General features: G+C 37.8%; 1 protein-coding gene across 1 annotated transcript; it reads left to right on the top strand.

Moving 5' to 3' along the window:
- The first annotated feature begins 5,900 nt into the window (after nt 1-5,900).
- Nucleotides 5,901-21,638, top strand: EMC7 (ER membrane protein complex subunit 7). The gene is made up of 5 exons (XM_003987305.6): nt 5,901-6,192; nt 11,549-11,668; nt 15,886-16,024; nt 17,298-17,378; nt 21,175-21,638. The coding sequence occupies exons 1-5, from the start codon at nt 5,960-5,962 to the stop codon at nt 21,325-21,327; spliced, it is 726 nt and encodes a 241-aa protein (XP_003987354.1). The 5' UTR covers nt 5,901-5,959; the 3' UTR covers nt 21,328-21,638.
- Nucleotides 21,639-23,453: the final 1,815 nt, after the last annotated feature.

Raw genomic sequence — 23,453 nt, 5'->3', positions numbered from 1 at the left:
TGTTTATGAATGTACTAGATAAAAATAAAAAAAAAAAACCTTTTGTACAACAAAGGACATATCAACAGAGTGAAAAAGGCAACCCACACCATGGGAGAAAATATTCGTAAATCATATATTCAATAAAGAGTTAATATTCAGAATATATAAAAAGTCCTATAACTCACAATAACAACTATCTTAAAAAATGGGCAAAGGACTTGAAAAGACATTTCTCCAAAGACAATATGCAAATGGATAATAAGCATATGAAAAGATGCTCGACATCAGTAGTAGTCATAGTCCATTTGGGCTGCTATTACCAAAATACCACAGACTGGATAGTCTATATTTAACAGAAATTGATTTCTTACACCTCTGGAGACTAGGAAGTTCAAGATCAAGCCACCAGCATGGTCTCATTCTGGTGTGGGCCTACTTCCTGGTTCATAGATGGCCATTGTCTTGTGTCCTCGTGTGGTGGAAAGGGCTAGAGATCTCTATGGAGTCTCTTTTATAAGTACACAAATCCCGTTCATGATGGCTCTACCCTCATGACCTAACCACCTCCCAAAGTCCCCACCTCTTAGTACCATCTAAGAGTTAGGATTTCAACCTATGAATCTTGAGGGGACACAAGCATTCAGATCATAGCACTGGTTATTAGGGATATACAAATCAAAACCACAATAAAATACTGCTTCTCATCTATTAGGAAGGCTATTATTAAAAAAAATTAACAAGTGTTTCATGGATATAGAGAAACCAGAACGCTCATCCATTGCTGGTAGGAATGTAAGTAAAATGCAGTTGCTGTGGAAAACAGTATGGAGATTGCTCAAAAAATTAAACATAGAAATATCATATGATCCAGCAATCCCACTTCTGGGTACATACTCAAAAGAAGGGAAAGCAGGGATTCGAACAGATGTTTATACACCCATGCAGTATTAGCAGTGCTATTCACAAGAACTAAAAGGTGGAAGCAACCCAAATGTCCATCAGTGGACGAATGCACAAAAACAATAGTATAAATATGCAATGGAGTATTATTCAGTCTTAAAAAAGAAGATTGTGACATTGTGACATATGTTACAACTGGGGGGAACCTTGAGGACAGTATAGTAAGTAAAATAACCCAGCTACAACAAGATGTATACTGTATTTGTGAGCTAGCTAGAGTAGTCAAATTAATAGAAACTGAAGGTAGAATGGTGGTTCCCAGGGGCTGGGGGCAGAGGGAAATGGGAATTTGTTTAATGAGTATAGAGTTCAATTTTGCATGATGAGAAAGTTCTGGAGATTGGTTGTAAATAATGTGAACTTACTTAACATTACTTAACTGTGCACTTGAAAATGGTTAAGATGGTATATTTCGTGTTCTGTGTATTTTGCCACATTTTAAAAAATGTTTATTTATTTATTTTTGAGAGAGAGAGAGAGAGAGAGAGAGAGAGAGAGAGAGAGACAGGCAGAGCATGAGTGGGGGAGGAGGGTGTGGCAGAGCGAAAGACACAGAAAGAATCCAAAGCAGGCTCCAGGCTCCAAGCTGTCAGCGCAGAGCTCAACGTGGGCTTGAACCACCAACGGTGAGATTATGACCTGCGCTGAAGTCAGATGCTTAACTGACTGAGCCACGCAAGTGGCCCTACCACAAGTTTTTTTAAAAGATGGTAAGATTCAAATCAAGAAGATCCAGTTTTTACAATTATTATGCACAGATGTACTTAGAGGGCTATTGCTTTTATAAACGCTGGTGCGTATGTCAGATAGAACAGGGGTGTTGCAAAGAGGGCTTAGAGATACCTTGTGTGAAACTGGAGTTCAACTACTGTACTTCTCAAGTTCTGTGACTGGTTTTGGAGCCAGTCCTTTAGCCTAGGTCCCTGTGGTGCATTGAACATTGCTATCCTGCAGCCACAGGCCAGTGAGAAGCGGGGTCCCTCAGGCCTAGAGAGCCCAAATGCACAGAGGGTAGTGTTACATAACTCCTTCATTCTAACACTTTAGTTCTTATTCACTGGTGTTCAAACACAACAACTAACAATATTTATGTTTTCGTGTTTACAAAGCAGTTTCTCTAGGGGCACCTGGGTGGCTCAGTTGGTTAAGTGTCTGACTTCTGCTCAGGTCATGATCTCACGGTTTGTGAGTTCAAACCCCTGCATCAGGCTCTGTGCTGAGAGCTCAGAGCCTGGAGCCTGCTTCAGATTCTGTGTCTCCCCTTCTCTCTGCCCCTCCCATGCTCATGCTCTGTCTCTCTCTGTTTCTCAATAACAAATAAATGTTAAAAAAAAAAAAGTTAAAAAAAACACAACAAAGTAGTTTCCCTAGAAGTTCTTGGGATGTTGAGAATTTTGCCTTTTTTCCTTAATATTAAAGATAATTAGGGGCGCCTGGGTGGCGCAGTCGGTTAAGCGTCCGACTTCAGCCAGGTCACGATCTCGCGGTCCGTGGGTTCAAGCCCCGCGTCAGGCTCTGGGCTGATGGCTCGGAACCTGGAGCCTGTTTCCGATTCTGTGTCTCCCCCTCTCTCTGCCCCTCCCCCCTTCATGCTCTGTCTCTCTCTGTCCCAAAAATAAATAAACGTTAAAAAAAATTTTTTTTTTAAAAAGATAATTGTTTCCTCGTCATGCTTGTAAATTGTTTAGCATTATCTTCACACTGCTCCAGTTTATTTTACTTATGGTTTTTTACAGAATTTGGTGGAAGGGATGAGAATTTAGAGTAAAATGGAAAGTGAAATCTCTCCGTTGTGATTTATTTTTGCAGGACATGAAGGCAAGTTAGATGCTTCTGGGACTCCCTCTGAGAATGGTGGATGACGCATCCCATTTCAGACGACTCTACAGGCAACTTCAGAAAGCCAAACCTGGAGTCCCAGTGGATGATAGGCATTTTTAAATATTAAGGAAATTGGCTCCAGTTTACTTGAGTGAAAAACATTGCTGATCTACTTGAGGTAAATGAAGTTTGAGAACTCAAAGGACAAAAATCACTTAAATAGCAGGGTGTTTGGGGATCAGCACAGCTGATGTTTTCCAAGCATTCAGCTACTATTACTCTATGTTTTAAAAATAAACCTGTTGAAAATAAATAAATAAATAAATACCCATTGGCTTAAATATGAGAGAAGCAGCAAAGGGTATGATCCTCATTACTTTGTAGTCACAACTTATAACCTATTACCTCTTCTATAACAATCAATGTATAAAGAATTGTTTGAAAAGCACCTTGACACTGAAAGATGCTGACAAGCAGATTACTGAGAGGGAGGAAGAGATCAAAACCACCATCAAAGACACCACTTTAAGTGATTATGAAAACTCTAGATAAGGATGGCAACAGGTTTTTTTTTGGCTTATTCATTAAGAATTCAAAGAAAATTCTATTATATATTTATAGTAATGTCAGCTAGCTTCTCCCTTTATTTTTAAAAATAGGTTTATATTTTTGTAATTTATATTTATATTGATGAAACACTTATATTACAAAAATATTGCCAAAAATCAGAAACATAACACATTAAAAAAAAAAGAAAATACATACCACCTGTAAAACCCAGACTTAACCTCTGCTGGTACAATCCCCTATTTATAAAAACGCTTTGTGTAGTTTTTGGGTTTTGTGTCTGTCCTTATCCTTGTTCACCCCCTTGTGGCCACGCTATGAAGAAGCCAAGAGCCGGGCAACAAAAAAGGAAGAGAGAAAAGCAAAGGGACTGGATAATAAACTGATGACCTCACTTTAACAGTATTTTCCATAATTGAGATAAGTAGGTCTGCCTGAAATCTATATTGGCCAAGATATTGGCAGGAAATAGATGCAAGGCTTGAAGGGGTTATTGTAAATGATCCCTTCATTAAAGTTTCTTGCAAGTATGGGCAGAAGTAAGGGAAACTGAATAATAAGGTGTCCTCCATATACCTCCTATTGGCCGGACCCAACTGGAAGCTCCCAGAGGTCAAAGGAACCAAGTTTTTGCAATCCTTCAAGATCCAGCCTTCCAAGGCACAAAGCAGAGTACAGGCTAGAAAGTGGATCTGGCTGGGCAAACAGAGCAAGTCCAGTGCAAAATCTTTTTGAAATATTTCATTATAAGTATAGTTTCTTTTATTAGGCATCAGTCCAAGGGATACATTATGGAATAACTCTTGTATACAGTTGAATACCTATGTAGTTCCTGTGGTCTACCTGGAAAACACCAGAGGTCATAGAATTTCACACTGCCAGAAAGCATTGTTTAGGCTTCTCTACTTCATCTATGCTGTAAAAATATCAGCCTTGCATTTGAGGGGTTCAAATCACTGGATTGTTTGGTATTAGAGTGACAATAAGGTAGGGGAAAAGAGAAAAGGGATGCAGAGAGCTTAGTTGCTGTTTGCGGCTGGTCCTCTTCCACTCTTTGCTCCCTGTAAAAAGGAAACTCCCCGGTTCCTACTTGAGGTATGAAGACCAACACGGATTACTTATCAATCAAATTGTACATGTGTCTAAGACACCAACAAAGCAGGGTCACCAAAAATACGCGAATTATCAGAAAATTTGGGGACGAAGCTATTTTTATTTCAGCATATTTGTAATTTTTGTGTCATTTTAGAAAAGTGAAATTTTATTTCATAGTTTAGTGTATTTTTGAGGCGTCGTGGTAGTGGATAGAGTTGTAGCACAGGATAACCTTTTTACAGTAGCCCTGCTTCTTCCAACGGTCAAACGTGAAGAAATGGCCACATTCAGAAGGAAAGTACCTCCAACTGGCGGTTGTTGATGCTCAGGACACTACAGAGTAGGGTTGGCCCCAGCTGCTGCGTCTCTACCCCTTGCCAGGGGCTCAGAGTACTCATCTCTTGTATCCCTTTCCCCAATTTTTGTTATTTTTCTTTGGGAGGCTAAGTCTAAAGAGTTCACAGGGCAAAAACATGCACTCCCTTCGATAATCTTCAACAGATTTGTAAGAGAAGGCAACGTTTATGGCCAACAGAAACCATGGGCAAGTTCCTTCCCTTTGTACCATCAAGAAAATGGAAAAGATTGGAGCGGATGATCTCTGAAATCTCGGCTTAGCCCCCATGATCAACATTGGCAGTCCCTCACCCCCAACGCTGTTATGTTTACGGTAAAGCATTCAAATCAGAACGAAGGGTGTAGTACCTGATAAAGGTCCCTCAACTCTTGCCTTTTCACCAGAGGCAACCCTTAGCAAATAGTTCACGTCTTTTTCTAGCTATTTTCTATGCCGAAACATTATCTCCTTTAAACATACAAAGGGAGACTTCATCTCACACGTCTTAGGGAATCTCTAGAATTTCTTCTTTTTTTTTTTAGAACTTTTTAAAAAATATTTTTAAATATGTATATATTTTAAATGTTTATTGAGTTTTGAGGGAGAGAGAGCGCGAGCAGGGGAGGGGCAGAGAGAGAGGAAGACACAGAAGTCCCATCATGTTCAGCCTCTGAGCTGACAACATAGAGTCGGAGGCAGGGCTCAAACTCAGGAACTGCGAGATCAAGACCTGAGCCGAAGTTGGATGCTTAACTGACTGAGCCACCCAGGCGCCCCTTTTTATAATTTTTTTAAACGCTCTCTTCTGGGCCTGTTTCTCCAGAGCCAGGGCCTCATTTGCAGACACTACTTCAGATCGTCGTCGCTTTCAGTCTTAACGTCTTTTACTCCAGCGCGACGCCGGCTGCCACAGCAACACACTTCACCACTTTCACTTTGCGGGGGGGGGGGCCCTTTCCGAGGCACTTGATACTTTCTTCAGACCGCATTCCAAACTCGAGCGCGGGGAGTTCGCGGTAGTACCTTGCCTCATTTCCGCCTCGCAAAGCGATTGGCCCAAGAGTCCTTCCCTTGGGTTTGAGCCTACAGCTCGCGCCAAGACCCGGCGCGCAGTGATGACGACATCGGGCCGCGGCGGCGACGACTGGGAGACTGGGAAGGCTTCCGGGGCCGGTCTGGCCGCTGAGAGCCGCTGTCATGGCGGCCATTCTGTGGGGCTTCTTTTTCGTCCTTCTGCTGTTGCTATCAGGGGATGCCCAGAGCTCGGAGCTGCCTGGGGCTACGGCCGATGGGTCAGGAGGGATTGGGGTCGGCATAGGAGATCGCTTCAAGATTGAGGGACGTGCGGTTGTTCCAGGGGTGAAGCCCCAGGATTGGATCTCGGCAGCCCGAGTGCTGGTAGACGGAGAAGAGCACGTCGGGTTCCTTAAGTGAGCATCCTGTGGGCAGCGGGAAAGAGGTTGGCGTGGAAGCCGGAAGGGAATTCCCTCTAGGAGAGCCAGGTGTCAGGAGCTGACGACGTCGCTGTCGGAGGGTGAAGGGGCGGGCGCCTTTAGCGGTGTGTGCCGGGAGACCTTGGGGGGGGGGCAGCCAGACGCTCCCCCCCCCCCCCCGTTTCCCCCTCACTCCACTCCCTGGACCTCGGAAATGAGGATGGCAGGTGCTTGCCCCCGGGCCAGCGCAGTGGGGTCAGTTTTCTTCAATTCCATTTTTGCCACATACGGGGTCGACCACTCTTGGGCACTGGGGACAGGTGGGCCCCTTATTTGTCTCATGCTGAATTCTTTGCATCTCATCTAGCTTCCATGGAATCTGGCCTTTTTTTTTTTTTTTTTTTGCATTCGTTTCAGTCTTTTGGCAGCTTGATTTGTGTAGAAAGATGCTAAAAACAAATGGGAATTCTCAAAGCCCAAAGGGACTTCTATGATGGCATAGACTGGGAGGCTAACGTTGTCGCTTCTCAAATTAATGGGCCCTGAAGTCCCTAATCAAAGCACCGTTTTTTTTGCCTGGAGGTGGGATTGTTGTTCTTTTTTTTACAGTTGAATTCATCGAGGGATTGCAATTTTACGCTTGCTGGTATTTATGTGAGACTGGGGTTTCTCTACATTTGCTTATATGCTTCTGTCTTTTCTAGCTATTAGCAGAATAGGATTTCAGCCTATATTAAAGGACCTGGTGAATTTATTAGCACTCCAGTTTTGCAGCAGCCTGCTTTTCAGATGTTTAGGTACAAATGTGATGTTTTGTATCTTTCATTCGCTTCTTGGGAGGTGAAACTACAAACTGAAAGAAAATATTTAGGAAAGGAAATGTTTCGTTTGTCCACCAGCAAATGATATTTGAAACCCAGACAACTTAAATGTGGACACTTCTAAATCTGATTTGCAGATATTCAGGTTATCCAGGTGCTGTTGAATGAGAATTTGAATCCCAGATTAATAGATAATGACAACAAGGTTACAATCAGTATTTTGATGCTATTTGTCTTTGCGAATCTGGTATTCTTTGGAGTTTGCCCTAAGTAATGATGTTTTAATGAAAAAACTCTCTTAAGCCTTGGAAAACTAGCCTAAATTGACCATTTGGCTTCTCTTTTCTGCAGTATATAATTACTTTAAAAACCATAAATTTTTTTTTAAATTTTAAAATAATGTGTATGCTGTGGCACCTGGGTGGCTCAGTTGGTTAAGCCTTGGACTCTTGATCTCAGCTCAGGTCTTGATCTCATGTTTCTTAGTTCAAGCCTGGCATTGGGCTTCACACTGGGCTTGAAACCTGTTTAAAAAAAATTAAAATATGTATAAATATTCTGTTTATTGAAGAAAACATAACAAGTTAGGGAGCAAGCCTTAACATTTTGTTGTATATTTTGCAGTCTTTTTGTAATCATATGACCTGTTTTTAATAGTAAAATATATAGTACTTTGTAACCTGGTTTTTTTTTTTTTCAGTTTATATTTTGTGAGCAGCTTCTGATACCATTTCATGTTCTTCCATTTGTATGTAGAAAGCTTAAAATTAATGTGAAGAGCTTATGGTGGGAACTTGTCCAAAGAGGGATAGGTAATTTTTCTTGTACATGTTATGCATAACTAGCATGCAGTTTTATGTTTGTTGGAGGTGGCATTGGTCTTGGCTAATGGAGATGAGGGGAGTTTTGACTGAGGGTGCTTCGTGCCACTTCTTGCTCTCATCACTGTGTACATAAATCATAATCTATTTAGACATCTTCTTTTTGGGGTCATTTAGGTAGTTTTCAGTTTTTTGACATAGTAAAATTCTGCACGATACTTTTTTGGAACTTTTTATTATGGAAAATTGCAGACATACGCTAAAATAAACAGTAGTTTAGTGAATACTTAGGTACCCATCCCAGTCTACCATTTTTTTTTTTTAGTGTCTCCTCTGTACTTAATTTTTTTCCCTGGAATATTTAAATATGATCCTAAACATCATATAATTTCACGTGAAAAAACATAATTATGTGTCTCTAAAAGATAAGGGCTTGAAAAAACCCCCACAATACTATTATTGATTTAATAAAGTAAATAATAATGCTATAACTTCATCTAATACCTCGTTCATTTATCTGAAAAATGCTTTTATGTATTCTTTAAATCAGGATCCAACAAGGCTTACATATTGCAGAGTCCATGTGTAAAACCAAGTTTTAATTCATTATAAAATTTGTATATTATCTTTCTAAAGTAAAATATTTACTGTAGGTTGAAAAATAGATTTGCTTTTTCCTTTGGGCAGTTCTGTTATTTGCATTGCACAGTCATTGCTTTAATTAATTTTTTCTGGACCTAGAAAAATGCTTTGAAATTTTGTTCACTGAGGGTCCTGTGAAGAAGCAGAAGATACACTCAAATTAGAATAATTCCAGGAAAGTCGAATGAAAGGATTAAACAGTATAGTCGTGGTGTAGGGAAACCAGATTGTACAGTACTCTAGAGTTTACAGCCTCAAGGCTATTATCACCTCTGAGCTTGAAGGATGTAGGGGAAGTAAAGTTTACTGGGACGTAGAAGAAAGGACTGCCTTGAGAGGAGCAGTGTCACTTGACAAAACAAGTCACAGGTGGCTTCTCAGGGAGAAAGCTGGGGAAAAATACGCTAAGCTCATGTTCTTTCTTTCCTTCCTCCAGTCTGCAAAGAGAAGGGTGGAGAGTGGGTCCGAAGGGCAAATGAAAGACATCCAGCCTAGTAATAAGTGAACTTGATGTTTTACGTTTTTTCTTTTAATGTTTATTTACTTGAGAGAGAGTGGGGGAGAGGCAGAGAGAAAGAGAGAGAATCCCAAGCAGGCTCCACAATGTCAGCACAGAGCCCGACGAGGGGCTTGATCCCACAAACTGTGAGATCATGACATGAACTGAAATCAAGAGTTGGACGCTTAACCGACTGAGATACCCAGGCATGCTGGTGTCTTTATTTCGATTCTGTTTTAGTTTAGTTTGTATTTTGAAGTAGCAAGGAATATGTTTTCCTCTTACATTTTAGTAAATGTTGTGCATGTTGCAGAATCAATTACTGCTTTAGCTTTGAGTCTAATGATTTAAGAAGGATTATTTAATATATTATGCTGAGAATTATCTGATAAAGCCAATCCTTTTAGGATCATTTGTTTCCTAAAACAGAAACTTCTTTTTCCTCAGAATGTCAGTTTTCATTATCAAAACAAATTAATTTTGATCTATGAACCTGAAATTATCAGCTCTTGATGGGATGGTTTTCTAAGTCTAGAAGACTTAGAAGAAATCATTAAGGAAAAGGCAGGTGATTTTAACTACATAAACACGTTAGACTTTTATATATCCAAACTAAAGTAACCAAAGTAGATGGGAGCTATTTGTAACAAGTGGAACAAGTGGTACTTAATACCCCATTTTTTAGAAAGAAAGACAACAAAATGCAAACAAAAACTAGAAAAAAAGCCATTTATTTTTAAAAATCAATTAATTTATTGTTTAATATACGTCCAAGTTAGCATATAGTGCAACAGTGATTTCAGGAGTAGATTCCTTAATGCCTCTTACCCATTTAGCCCACCCCGCCTCCCACAACCCCTCCAGTAACTCTCTGTTCTCCATATTTAAGAGTCTTTTATGTTTTGTCCCCCTCCCTGTTTTCGTATTGTTTTTGCTTCTTTCCCTTATGTTCATCTGTTTTATCTCTTAAATTTCTCATATGAATGAAGTCCTATGATATTTATCTTTCTCTGACTGGCTAATTTCGCTTAGCATAATACCCTCTAGTTCCATCCACGTAGTTGCAGATAGCAAGATTTCATTCTTTTTGATTGTTGAATAATACTCCATTGTATGTGTATATATATATATATATATATATATATATATATACCCCACATCTTCTTTGTCCATTCATCTATCAATGGACATTTGGGCTCTTTCCATACTTTGACTATTGTTGATAGTGCTGTTGTAAACATTGGGGTGCATATGCCCCTTCAAAACAGCACACATGTATCCCTTGGGTAAATACCTAGTAGTGCAATTGCTGGGTCGTAGGGTAGTTCTATTTTAATTTTTTGAGGAACCTCCATACTGTTTTCCAGAGTGGCTGCACCAGCTTGCATTCCCACCAGCAATGCAAAAGAGATCCTCTTTCTCTGCATCCTCACCAACATCTGTTGTTGCCTGAGTTGTTAATGTTAGCCATTCTGACAGGTGTGAGGTGGTATCTCATTGTGGTTTTGATTTCTATTTCCCTGATGATGAGTGATGTTGAACATTTTTTCGTGTGTCGGTTGGCCATCTGGATGTCTTCTTTGGAGAAGTGTCTATACATGTCTTTTGCCCATTTCTTCACTGGATTATTTGGGTTTTGGGTGTTGAGTTTGATAAGTTCTTTATAGATTTTGGATACTAACCCTTCATCTGATGTGTCATTTGAAAATATCTTCTCCTATTCCGTCAGTTGCCTTTTAGTTTTGCAGATAGTTTCCTTCGTTGTGCAGAAGCTTTTTTATTTTGATGAGGTCCCAGTAGTTCATTTTTGCTTTTGTTTCCCTTGCCTCTGGAGACGTGTTGAGTAAAGTTGCTGCGGCTGAGGTCAAAGAGATTTTTGCCTGCTTTCTCCTCGAGGATTTTGATGGCTTCCTGTGTTACATTTAGGTCTTTCATCCATTTTGAATTTATTTTTGTGTGTGCTGTAAGAAAGTGGTCCACGTTCATTTTTCTGCATGTCTGTGTCCAGTTTTCCCAACACCAGTTGCTGGAAGAGACTGTCTTTATTCCATTGGTTATTGTTTCCTGGTTTGTCAAAGATTAGTTTGTGGGTCCATTTCTGGGTTTTCTATTCTGTTCCTTTGATCTGAGTATCTGTTTTTGTGCCAGCCATTTTTTTTTTTTTTAATTAAGAAGTTGTTGCAGGGTATTGCAAAATGGGAACCCTAATACTGTAGTAATAATGTAAAGTGGTAATTTCCCTTGAATGAAGATATGGCTTCAGAATTGGAACTGTGTTCCTGTAATATCACTGTCTCATAGAAGGAATTAGAAGTATTTTCTATGTCAGGATTCTCTGCTCCTGTGGAGTGCTCTGGGCTATTTTCAGAAGCCTGGCAGTGTGATTATGGAAGCTGAAGTGTAGGGACAATTCTTGCCAGTTTTTTGTGGGGTTTTGTTTGTTTGTTTTTTCTTTTGCTAATTGCTCTGAACGTCATTTTGGGGGGAGTTGATTTAGGAGTTAACATGATTTAAAAGAAGAATACAAGCTATTGATCCAAAGTGTCTAAATACGATTTTCATTTTTCTAGGACAGATGGGAGTTTTGTGGTTCATGATATACCTTCTGGATCTTATGTAGTAGAAGTTATATCTCCAGCTTACAGGTTTGATCCTGTCCGAGTGGATATCACTTCAAAAGGAAAAATGAGGTAAGGGTACCTGATGTAGTTTTTACTAAAGGATAGACTACTGAATACCTCCTATATTCCTTTTGGATTTTATAGTTAGGATTGAAAAGTTTTCTCATTTAAACTACAGGTATTCCTTAAAACAATTAAAATATCCTTATATTGTTTTTAATTTAAAAATTTTTCTCACTCTGTTCCCCCTAAAATATCCTTATATTGATGTATGTGTGTGTGTGTGTGTGTGTGTGTGTGTGTGTGTGTGTGTTTTGAGAGAGAGGATGCAAGTGAGCAAGAGGCAGAGAGAGAGAGAGAGAGAGAGAGAGAGAGAGAGGGAGAGAGAGAGAATCCCATGAGGGGCAGAGAGAGGGGTGGGGGAGAGAGAGAGAGAGAAAAGCGGCTTTTACCCAAAGCGGGGCTGGTGTTCACCTGAAGCAGGCTCACCTGATTGGGACTCAAACTCACGAACTATGAGATTGTGACCTGAGCTGAATGAAGTCAGATACTTAACGACTGAGCCACCCAGGTGCCCTCCTTATATTGTTTTAATCTGTGCATTGATAATATTATAAAGTTGAACTTCCTCCTTCTCTGCTTTAAAATTTATTTTAAAGCTCCTTTATATGAGTATATAGAGAAGAGGCAAGATTACCTACTATGAGAGCAAAAGCCCTATAGAAGTTGTAATTGAAATGGGTTTCCTAAAGTGGGAAATAATTTAACTTTTCTAAATTAGAAATATTAATCGTCCCCTGTTTCTCATTGGGTTATTTTCATAATACCCTTAATACCTATGTAATAGTTGTATTGATCTAGAATTTTCTACAGTTCTTTCTGAAATATTTAGTGTGCAGTGGAAATTTGGTTTTGTTTGAGAAAACTGATTATATTGTAAGTTTATATCTACGTGAGGATCATGATAAGAAGAGAAGAAAGGGCAGTATCAGAGGCTGGCAGACTAGGAAAAAATTTCAGAATTTCTAAGTAGATGAACACATGCTTTGAAGTTGAGGAGAAAAGAATCCTGGACAAATTCAGGCTGTGTGTGGAATACCACAAATCCATTTGCAGTTGGAATCCGTTGTATAGATGTCCACAGTGTTCAGATTCCTTCTGTTGTAACTCCAGTTTATTGGTTTATTTTTTTTTTATTGTCCCATGCCAGTAGTTGTCTCTTTGGCCTAATGACCAGGAAATATATGAAACAATTTTATTTATTTGCTTTTTTTTTCTAGCTTTATTGAGGTATGATGGCAAATATGAAAGAATTTTGAGTGGTTATGTCTCTTCTCTGAATTATCACAAAATAACTCTTTGTTGCAGTAATAAAGCACAGGTCTCACGAAGGCAAAAATAATTTTGGGGTTCGAGGAACTCTGTTTTATGACTGACCTTTTTGGTATATGTTCCAAAAATATTTAGGTTGATTTGTAGAGACTCCAATTTGAGCTGATCTAATAGAGATATGTTCAGTTAGTACCATAATATTTACATTGGCATTAATGTTTATGCCTAAAATGTTTTCTTCTTTCTTTGCCTTTTTTGGTTTTTTTTGGACATTGAAAGTTTGAAAAGTATATGTAAATATGGTATAGTTCACATAGAGTGAGCCACACATAGAACTGTCTCATCCTTTATATCAGCTGAATATTAGTCCATTGATGCTGATGCCCATTAATGGACAGGTAGGGTTTTCTTTCTCCTCTTGTAACATGTGTGGTGAACAGAGATGATTATTTGGTAGTAATTTAAATTCTTGACATTATCATGAAACTAATATTATGATGCCACTAAGAATACATTCTTTAAAAACAAATTACTTTCCCCCCTATTGAAGTTAAATTGTTGTCTTAGAATAGTCTAGTTTGTCCAAATTCTAATTGTATTTCTTGCTCTTGGCTATTTAGGGCAAGGGTGAAGCTTGAATTGAAGGTAATGTCTTGTAAATATGTTTATAAATATTTTTTGATAGAAGAAATGAATTGTTTCAGAGTAGATGAACCTTATTAGGTATCAAATTTCTCATGTCTTAAAGGCATAAAGATTTTTAAGGAAATATATAGGTAAAATTCTAATGTTAAATTTAAACTTTAAAGGACTTATGACTTTTTATATATTTTAGAATTGGAAGCTTGGAGATGGGTGGGTGTGTTGATTGCACTATACTTATGTACATATTTAAGTGTTTTTTTTTAATATTGAAAACAGTACTGGAGGAAATGAGGGTTGTTAAAAGGGGGTATTTGTCTGTTAACACCTATAATTTTTATTTACTTTTGCTCTGAATTTTGCATTAAGTAGTTTAAGCAAATAGAAATATTTTTCTGTATATAAAGTTTTTTGCTTTTTGCTTTGGGTAAAGAGTACTTCCTGCTTTAGCATTTAAGGACTGGTTGCAGCAGTGGGATTCATATTCTCAGTTCCATTCCTGATGATTGGATGCCTGAAGCATAGGTAAAAAAATGAGGCTCTCATCATTTTAATAATTGGGGGTGGAACAAAATAGAGAGCAGATGGGATTCATATAAAATCCTCATATTCTTGACCAATATTTTGTAAGCATGCATGGTAACATGACAGACATTTCCTTTTAAATATATAGCTCCCAGAAGAGCAAGGGAAATCCCTGGGGGACAAACCATAAACCACTTTCCTACCAGGGGGTTTTGATATTCTAACCAAAATGCTTAGACTTTATTAGCAGTATGTAGGTAAGAGGTAAGCCTTAGGCTTGCTTTGGGCGAGAATTAGATCTAAGACTCGATTCCCCCTTTGACTCTTGGCATTAAAATCCACTAGTCTCCCAATCTAGCCCTGGCCTTTTGAAGGGGAAAATCTCTCCTGAAATTTGATAGTCACAGTCCTCCCTCACTGAAATTTGGGGTGTGAACTTATTACTTCCTGCATGATCCAGAAACTTTCAAGCTGTGCAATTAACAAGATCATCCCTGGTCATAATCCTGAACTCCTGGTGAAGACAAATGCATAAACTCTCTGCAGGGAGATATTCTCTATTCAGTCCCACACATAAATAAAGTTATCAAATACCCAAGAAAACAATGTACATGAGTCAGCAGATGAATTAGATATATAAGAACCTTATATAATAGGATTATTGGATATGGACTATGAAATAGTTTAAAGTATATTTAAAATGCCTAAACAAATAAAAGATCTATTGTTGTAAGAGTAAGATACTACAAAAACAGACCATTGATATTTGAAAAAGAATAAAATAGAACTTCTACAATAAATACAGGCTTTGGAATACAAAATTCAATGCATATGTTAAACAACTGAACAGAGGTTTGGTGAACTGGAAGACAGATAGGAAAAAACTTACCCAGAATACAGTACACATAAAGGAATGGGCACTGTGAAAGAATTTAACAAGATGCAGAGTAAAAAATGAAAAGGTCTAGAGGCACCTAGGTGGCTCAGTTGAGTGTCCGAATTTGGCTCAGGTCATGAACTCGCGGTTCGTGAGTTTGAGCTCCACATCGGGCTTGCTGCTGTCAGCCTGTCAGCTCAGAGCTGGCTTTGGATCTGGTCTCCCCCCTCCCCTCCCCTGCTTGCTCTGCCAAAAATTTAATAAAAGAAAGAAAGAAAAAGTTCTAACTGGTGTCAAATAGAAGTTCTGGGAGGAAATGAGAGAGAAAAGAGGAGGCAGTTTTCAAAAAGTAGCCTGGAACATGTATGAACATGTTGAGAGTTTTGATTAAAATTAGTGACACCTCTGGTGAAAATGTAGTGTTACCTGTGGTACTGTTGCAGGACTTTCTTAAATCATAATTTTTTTCTGCAAAATTTTAGACTTAAAAATTGGGTGTGCTCATTAATGCCTATCTCAGACAGCCAAAGAAATAAAATACAACATTTTTGTATATTTATAACAAAATTAGTTTATTATTAAATATAATCAAAGAGCCTTAGAGTTAGAAGAATTCTAAAAGAGCTTTTGATATATCCAGAGAAGAACTTGTCTAGCCCCACAGGACTAGGTAATAACAAGAGTTACAGCTAGAAACTAAGTCTCTCTCTCTACATTTTGCTAAATATTTTAGAAATACAGATAAAGCTACTTTAATCCAATTTTTAAGATCAAAAGTTCAGATGCCAAAGCATTTTAGAAAAATGGTAATTTTAAAGGTAATTATAAGGCATTGTTAATATAAGCAGTTCTTTTAACTAGTAATGTTTTTGATAAAATTACTGATGCTTTTTTCATGTTGCTTCATCAGAGCAAGATATGTGAATTACATCAAAACATCAGAAGTGGTCAGACTTCCCTATCCTCTCCAAATGAAATCTTCAGGCCCACCTTCTTACTTTATTAAGAGGGAATCATGGGGCTGGACAGACTTTCTAATGAACCCAATGGTATGTATCAGGCTACAGTTTAACATCTTTACAAATCTCTAATTTGAATCTAGGAATTTGAAAATTTCTAGCCCCTCTGAGAAAGAAAGCTGAGGTCAGATTGTTAGATGAAAGGATAATTGTGAAGTTTATTGATTTCATAAAAATAGTAGCTTTAGGAATACTAATGAAAAGAATATGGTGAGAATTGCACAGTAGATTTGATATTGAAATGTGCAACAGAAATGGGATAAATACTTATTTATGATGAAAGGTTTTAAAATTTAAATGGAATAAGAGTATGTGGTAAGTCCTATGGAGTTAGCAGTCTCATCCTTCATACTACCTGCATATAAGTCCACTGATGAATGTGCCATCATTTATTAATCAGCTACTATTGATGGCTTGAGTAAGGGTCTTTCTCCTTTTTTCACATGTGTGGTAAACAGAGAATTTTTTCTGTGGTAATTTAAATCCCTGGTATAAAAATGATGTTATGGTATCCATTAATAATAAATCACTAATAGAATACATTCTTTAGAAACAAATTGACTTTTTTTTCCTGCTTCTGGAAGTTGAATTATTATCTTGTAATTGTCTAAGTGGTGATCATAGTCCTTGCTGATGGCTATTTAGATCACAAACAGGAATATTTGGGGACTGTACATTTTTTGAGAGGAATAAATAGTACCTAGAATCTGCTATCAGGAGTAAAGAAGCAGGAAGGTAGAGTGGATAGGAGAAACCAGCAATGAGATTCCAAAGTTTATTGAGAAATAGATTCCATGTTCTCATTTCTGAAATTCATGGAAACATATACAGTGCTAAAGCTTCTAGGTCATTTTTCAAAACTAGTCACCTAGTACTATATTGCAGTCTCGAGAGAATGTACATTAAAGGGGCAATATAATATTTTCTTCAAGAACCATAAAGTCATCTGGAAAGACACCAGCTGGCCATCAGGGTCGCTATTCCCAATGCCAGACTGCAGATTGAAGAAAGTGAATAGATAGTTACGTTTGCAAACGGTTTGTGTTAAAACTGTAAGCACAAATATAAAGCGAGGTGTCTATAAATTCCAAATCCACATAGATAAGGCTCTTCTCTACAGTAGTCAGACACTGATTAGCGCCTGTATCACACAGGCTGAGTGAGTAGATTTGAGGTGGTGCTGCTGGGTTTATTCTGTATATAACATATGAATCTTTAATTTCATCATGGGTTGTGAAATGCAGATTTTATTCTGCCGTTAAAGGGGAAAAACATTTTCTGGATTTCTTTTTTTCTTCCATAGGTTATGATGATGGTTCTTCCATTATTGATATTTGTGCTTCTGCCCAAAGTGGTCAACACAAGTGATCCTGACATGAGACGGGTAAGGTGATTGCCCCCACTGTGAATTTTTGAACCATATTCCAATGCCTGAATCATTCATTGTGGCTGAATGGCTTGGGTTTTTTAGCTTTATCCTAATTCCCAAGCCAAATTCAATCAGAGGTTGTATTAATACAATATTATGTTCCTGGTATTAGTTAGTTGTTTCCATTGGACGAGATAAATTCAGTTGGTTCTGCCTGATAAAAGCCTGGGTCTCTTCGTACAGCTAAAACACTGCTTAGTACTGCTGTCTTTGTGCCTCACTTGTTAAATAGTTGAAATGCATAATAATCCTGGTAGTCCAATCCAAATAGTTTGCAAAATGATAGCTTCTTACAATTTACCTTTACTTTACAAAACTCTTCAGAGTACACGTTTAGTTTATGTGTTCAGACACACACGCACACAAATTTGGATAACCAAGGGAAGAAAATAGAATAGCAACTTCCAGAGTCTTTACCCCCAAATTATACTGGTTTGGCAATGGGCAGAGGATTGCCAAATAAGATGCTTCAAATTTAGTGCCACTACTTTGTCTCTCTGAAATATTGGCTTCCATAAAATCTTCAGAATTTTTTTTAAACCATTGTTTTTCTTCCACCTGGAAATGATTAACAAATACCTCCTGAGTTCTGAGTTTTTCCACTGTATGTAATATGTTGATGTGTTGACACCTTATTTTTGCTGAATTAACATTTATTAATCAGTGTTTAGGTTATGGATACTGGGGATACAAAAATGAATTGTATATCATCCCTGTTGCCAATGAGTTCAGAGTCAAGAGTAGGAAATAGCATGGCTTTATAAAATACTTTCTCTTGCCGTCAGAGGATTGTGGGTGTATGGGTGAGGGAGTGTATTTGTGTTTTAAATGGGAAAATAAGATATGCATAAAATAAAAATACTTGCTGAGGTAGTAGGTGATTAAGTTCTGTAGAAGGCGAGGCATTTTATTCCAAGCTGGAACAGCAGAAAAAGCTTCATGATTAAAGAAAGTTTTAAGATATTTCATGATGTCTCATTGCCAAATTTGACATCTTTGCTTCAGTGTTGGTCAGAAAGTATACATCCTATGTAATCCTGGTATCTGTTAAGCCAGGTAACTGTGGCATCAATAGAAGGAAACATTAGAGGTCACATTGGATTAAAAGTTCATTCCTTGCAAAGTGCTTTGCACATAGTAAGCAGTATAAAAAGTTCTTTATTCAAGAGCTTCAGAATTGAACAGATTAAAACATAGATTTGATGATATATTTTTGCAGGGTCTCAAGACTTGTTACGATATATATTTGATTATGAGGGCATGTTAACTTTTTTTTCGGGGGGAGCATGTTAGCATTTTTGATTTATGCTTATAATGTTTCTTTTCCTGTCCATATCTGTAAAAGCACATTCTCCTTGAGAACCCATGTATAAATTCTACGTTTGGAGAGAAAGCCTAAGCTAATATCCTAGTGGTGTTCAACTTTACATGAGAGATAATATAATATTTGCTATTTTTTCCATGTGTGAACTAATACTATTTTAAGTTCATTTTTGGAATGTTACATAAAATTCATATGTAGCATATATTACATCAATATTGTTGAAGGTAGAACAATACTTTATTGATTGTTGGCTAAATAGAGAGAGGACAAAACCTCAAAATAAAAGTGCCAGAAACTTATGAGGTCCTGCCAGTGACTTGTTTGTAACATTTTTATTGCTGGCTTTAGATGCTGTTAAGGTCCATAGTAGTATTCATAGATTTACTACTAAGGGCCTTAGGAATTAAGTGTTGGAAATACTGTAGTTATTTTCCGAACTTTTCTAATAGCCTTGATATATAATTAAAGATTGATATTCTTTTTTTAAATGATTTTTTATTTATTTCAGAGAGAGAGAGAGAGAGTGCGAGCAGGGGAGGGACAGAGAGAAAATCCCAAGCAGGCTTTCATGCTATTAGCACAGAGCCCCACACAGGGCTCAAACTCACAAACCATGAGATCATGATCTGAGCTAAAATCAACAGTTGATCACTTAATTGACCGAACCACCCAGGCACCTCTGATATTCTTATTTATATGCATTTAAAGAAAGCATGAGTTTAAGAAAACACTCATTTAGGGGCGCCTGGGTGGCCCAGTAGGTTAAGCGTCCAACTCTTGATTTCGGCTCAGGTCGTGATTTCGGCTCAGGTCATGATTTCACGGTCATGAGATCGAGCCCCCTTGAGAGTCTCTCCCTTTGCCTCTCCCCTGGTTGTGCTCTCACTCTCTCTCTCTCTCTCTCTCTCTCTCTCTCAAAAGGTAAAAAAAAAAAATTTAAAAAGAAAAGAAAACACCCATTAAAACAGTAAGAAAGCATTTTTATTTATTTATTATTATTATTATTATTATTATTATTTAATGTTTATTTTTGAAAGAGAGCGAGTGAGCAGAGGAGGGGCAGAGAGAGAGGGAGACACAGAATCCAAAGCAGGGTCCAGGCTCTGAGCTGTCAGCACAGAGCCCAACATGGGGCTTGAACTCATGGACTGCGAAATCATGACCTGAGCCAAAGTCGGCTGCTTAACCAACTGAGCCACCCAGGCGCCCCAGAAAGCATTTTAATCAGAAAACATAAAATAACGGGCACCTGGGTGGCTCGGTTGAGTGTCCATCTCTCAATTTTGGTTCAGGTCGTAATCCTAGGGTCATGTGATTGAGCCCCATTTCAGGTTCAGCACTGAGCATGGTACTTATGGGACCTGCTTAGGATTCTCTCTTCCTTTGCCCCTCTCCCCACTTCATGGTCTCTCTCTCTCTCTCTCTCTCTCTCTCTCTCTCTCTCTTTCTAAAATTAAAAAAAAAGCATAAAATGAGATGACAGGAATATGGTCACATATAATAATAGAAAGTACTGTTTATGAAAACATAAGCCAAATCAAACCCTAGGCAAGATTTATTGGACATTTATTAAAGGATCACAATGCTTAGTAGTATAAAGGAGGTATGAAACATGGTTTCTAAAAGGATACAGGAGTGCTGATTCATAGGGGCACATGTACCCCAATGCTTATATTTATAGCAGTGCTATCAACAATAGCCAAATTACCGAAAGAGCCCAAATGTCCATCAACTGGTGAATGAATGAATCAAAAAGATGTGATTTGTATACACAATGGAATGCCACTCAGCAATGAGAAAGAATGAAATCATGCCATTTGCAACAACGTGGATTGAACTAGAGGGTATTATGCTAAATAAAATAAGTCAGTCAGAGAAAGACAGATGTATGTTTTCACTCATATGTGGATCCTGAGAAACTTAACAGAAGACCATGGGGGAAGGGAAAGGGGAAAAATAGTTTCAAACAGAGAGGGTGGCCAACCATAGGAGACTCTTAAATACAGAGAACAAACCGAGGGTTGATGGGGGGAGCGGGGGCGGGCAGGGCTTGGGGAGGTGGGGAAAATGAGTGATGGGCATTGAGGAAGGCATTTGTTGGGATGAGCACTGGGTGTTGTATGTAAACGAAGAATCATGGGAATCTACTCCCAAAGCCAAGAGCACCCTATGTACACTGTATGTTAATTAACTTGACAATAAATTAGGTGAATGAAAGAAAGAAAGAGAAAAGGAAGAAAGAAAAAGAAAAAAAGAAAGAAGAAAAGAAAGAAACGTGGTTTCTGAAGTCCTATTGGGTATAACATTGCTGAGAACCAGTAGCTTCTACTTGTTCTATTCCTCTTCTTCCTTGATGGAAATGTTAGTTGTTAAATGACTTGAAGGATCCCAGTGCCTTTTGTATTATTGTACTTTGTCTTCTTGCAGGAGATGGAACAGTCAATGAATATGCTGAATTCCAACCATGAATTGCCTGATGTTTCTGAGTTCATGACAAGACTCTTCTCTTCAAAATCATCTGGCAAGTCGAGCAGCGGCAGCAGTAAAACAGGCAAAAGTGGGGCTGGCAAAAGGAGGTAGTTGGACAGTCCAGAGATAGCATTTGCACAGACATGGCAACACTGGGTGACATCCAAGCCTTGAGGGAAAACCGTGAAGCAACTACTGTAAACTTGAGTCATCCTTAAAGTTGATCTCTTATAACTGTTGTGTGTGGTAATTCTTTAGCACGTGTTTTGTACTTGGTACACAAGAAAACCCAGCTTTCATCTTTTGTCTGTATAAGGTCAATATTGATGTCACTGAATTAATTACAGTGTCCTATAGAAAATGACATTAATAAATTATATGAAGTTCTATACATTATGTATATTAAAATGTCTTAATCCAGAGATAGAATTATCTTGTCATTTCTTCTTTACTTGATATTTCTTTTATTCCAGACAGCTTTGTCCTTTCATTATATGAAGCTTGAAATTGATCTTTCCTATCTAAAAAGAAGTGGTTGCTATTTTTAGAGCAGCATGAACCATTGGGTTTTTTAATGGCCAGACCTTGAAAATTATTAGCCCTGCCCTGCATTTAACATTTCCTGATGTTTGAGGTAGAACCAAATTCTGATGTCTTAATTTGTGTTATTACAGTTAGTTTCAGAGTATGGATGTATGAATTAGAGTAGATGTTACCAGTTTTTAAGTTTTTGTTACCATCATTGGGATTCATTGAGTATCAGCTATGTGCTGTACTTCAAGGAGGGATTCACAGATGGAGAATGTCAGTGGCTGTCCTCAACAGAGCTTATTATGGAAAGAGGAAGCCCAAATAATAACAGGGAATGCGTAGCCAGGGGAAGGAAGTGCAGCAGTAGGAGAGCCTTCTGGAGACTGAGGATGGAAAATCAACCTTAGAGCTCCATGTTGTAACTTTGGTAGTGTAGCACAGGTACCTTTTAAATCCTCTCATCTCTCTCATCATTGATTTTCAGAGTTGTTGGAATGTAAATATTACTTTCCAATCAGGATTATCTCAAAAACTTTATGTCAATAAGTTATAAAAATTTCATACCTTTTGTTTTTAATTAAAAAGGAACTCAGACTATTTATAGTATTACTGTAGTAAAGGTCTCCTATTCTCTTCTATGATAAAGAACTCCCCTATTGCTTTCTTAAGGTTATTAAGTCTGCCAGAATGACAAAAAAATATTCCAAACTCGTATTTACCCTTTTGTAGTAGGTACAATTGTTCATTTTGAAATGAGGTTCATAGGTTTTCTTTTAAAGACATAAGCTTTGATACAGGACAGTTTATTAACTCATATAGTGTTTGTATTATTATATGCTAAAGTTACCAAACTGGTTAAGCTATGAATGATTAAGGGGGGAAACTGGGCAATGGTAGAACTAGGTAGGTCTTTGGAAATGGAGTCATTTATTGAAAATAACTTGAATATTAGAATGCTAGTTGAATGAAAGTTGCAATTTAAAGGAGACAGGATATAGTGAGAGTCATAGTTATATGACTGGAAATCATCTTGAAAAATTTGAAAATTTGGGGTGTCAAAATTTGCACACAGAATATCTAATGACCAAAAAATTAAAAAGAACTTTCAAGGAAATGATTTCATATCTTAATTAAGAAAGTTTGTGGTTATTTTACATAGATTCTAAAACCATCTGAATATAATATATATACATCCCTTATATTATGGAATATTATTATATCAGTTGTATATGAACATCTTATCTTTGCATGGAACCTTCGTCAAATGCTTATTGTGCTTACAGGTGAAGAAATTATTGTATTTTATTGGACAATATTGGGTTCAGTGCAAAGAGACTGTTTAGCTGCTAACTTGCATTTTGTGACTTTGGGCAAGTCACTTCCCTCTTTGAATCATATTTTATCTTGTTCATTGTTGTATTTCCAGCATTGAGCGTATATATAGGCACACAATAAATGTTTGTTGAATGAATAAAATAATGGGCCTTAAGTTTCCTCATCTGTAAATTGAAGGATTTGGATTAAACCTGTAAATTCCTTTTCAAGATCTAAAAATCCACTATAGTTCTAACCTGGTCCTATTATTTCCTATCCACAAAAACCATATATCAGTGCCAAATTTTTCTTTTTTTCCCACTTCCTTTGATTGTTTTTGCTGTTATTCATCATTTGGAGGCTCTTCTTTAGGGCCTTTCTTAGATTCAGTT

This window comes from Felis catus, chromosome B3, assembly GCF_018350175.1.
Source record: "Felis catus isolate Fca126 chromosome B3, F.catus_Fca126_mat1.0, whole genome shotgun sequence".
Taxonomy (NCBI): Eukaryota; Metazoa; Chordata; class Mammalia; order Carnivora; family Felidae; genus Felis; species Felis catus.
This window is presented reverse-complemented; position numbering and strand designations above follow the sequence as displayed.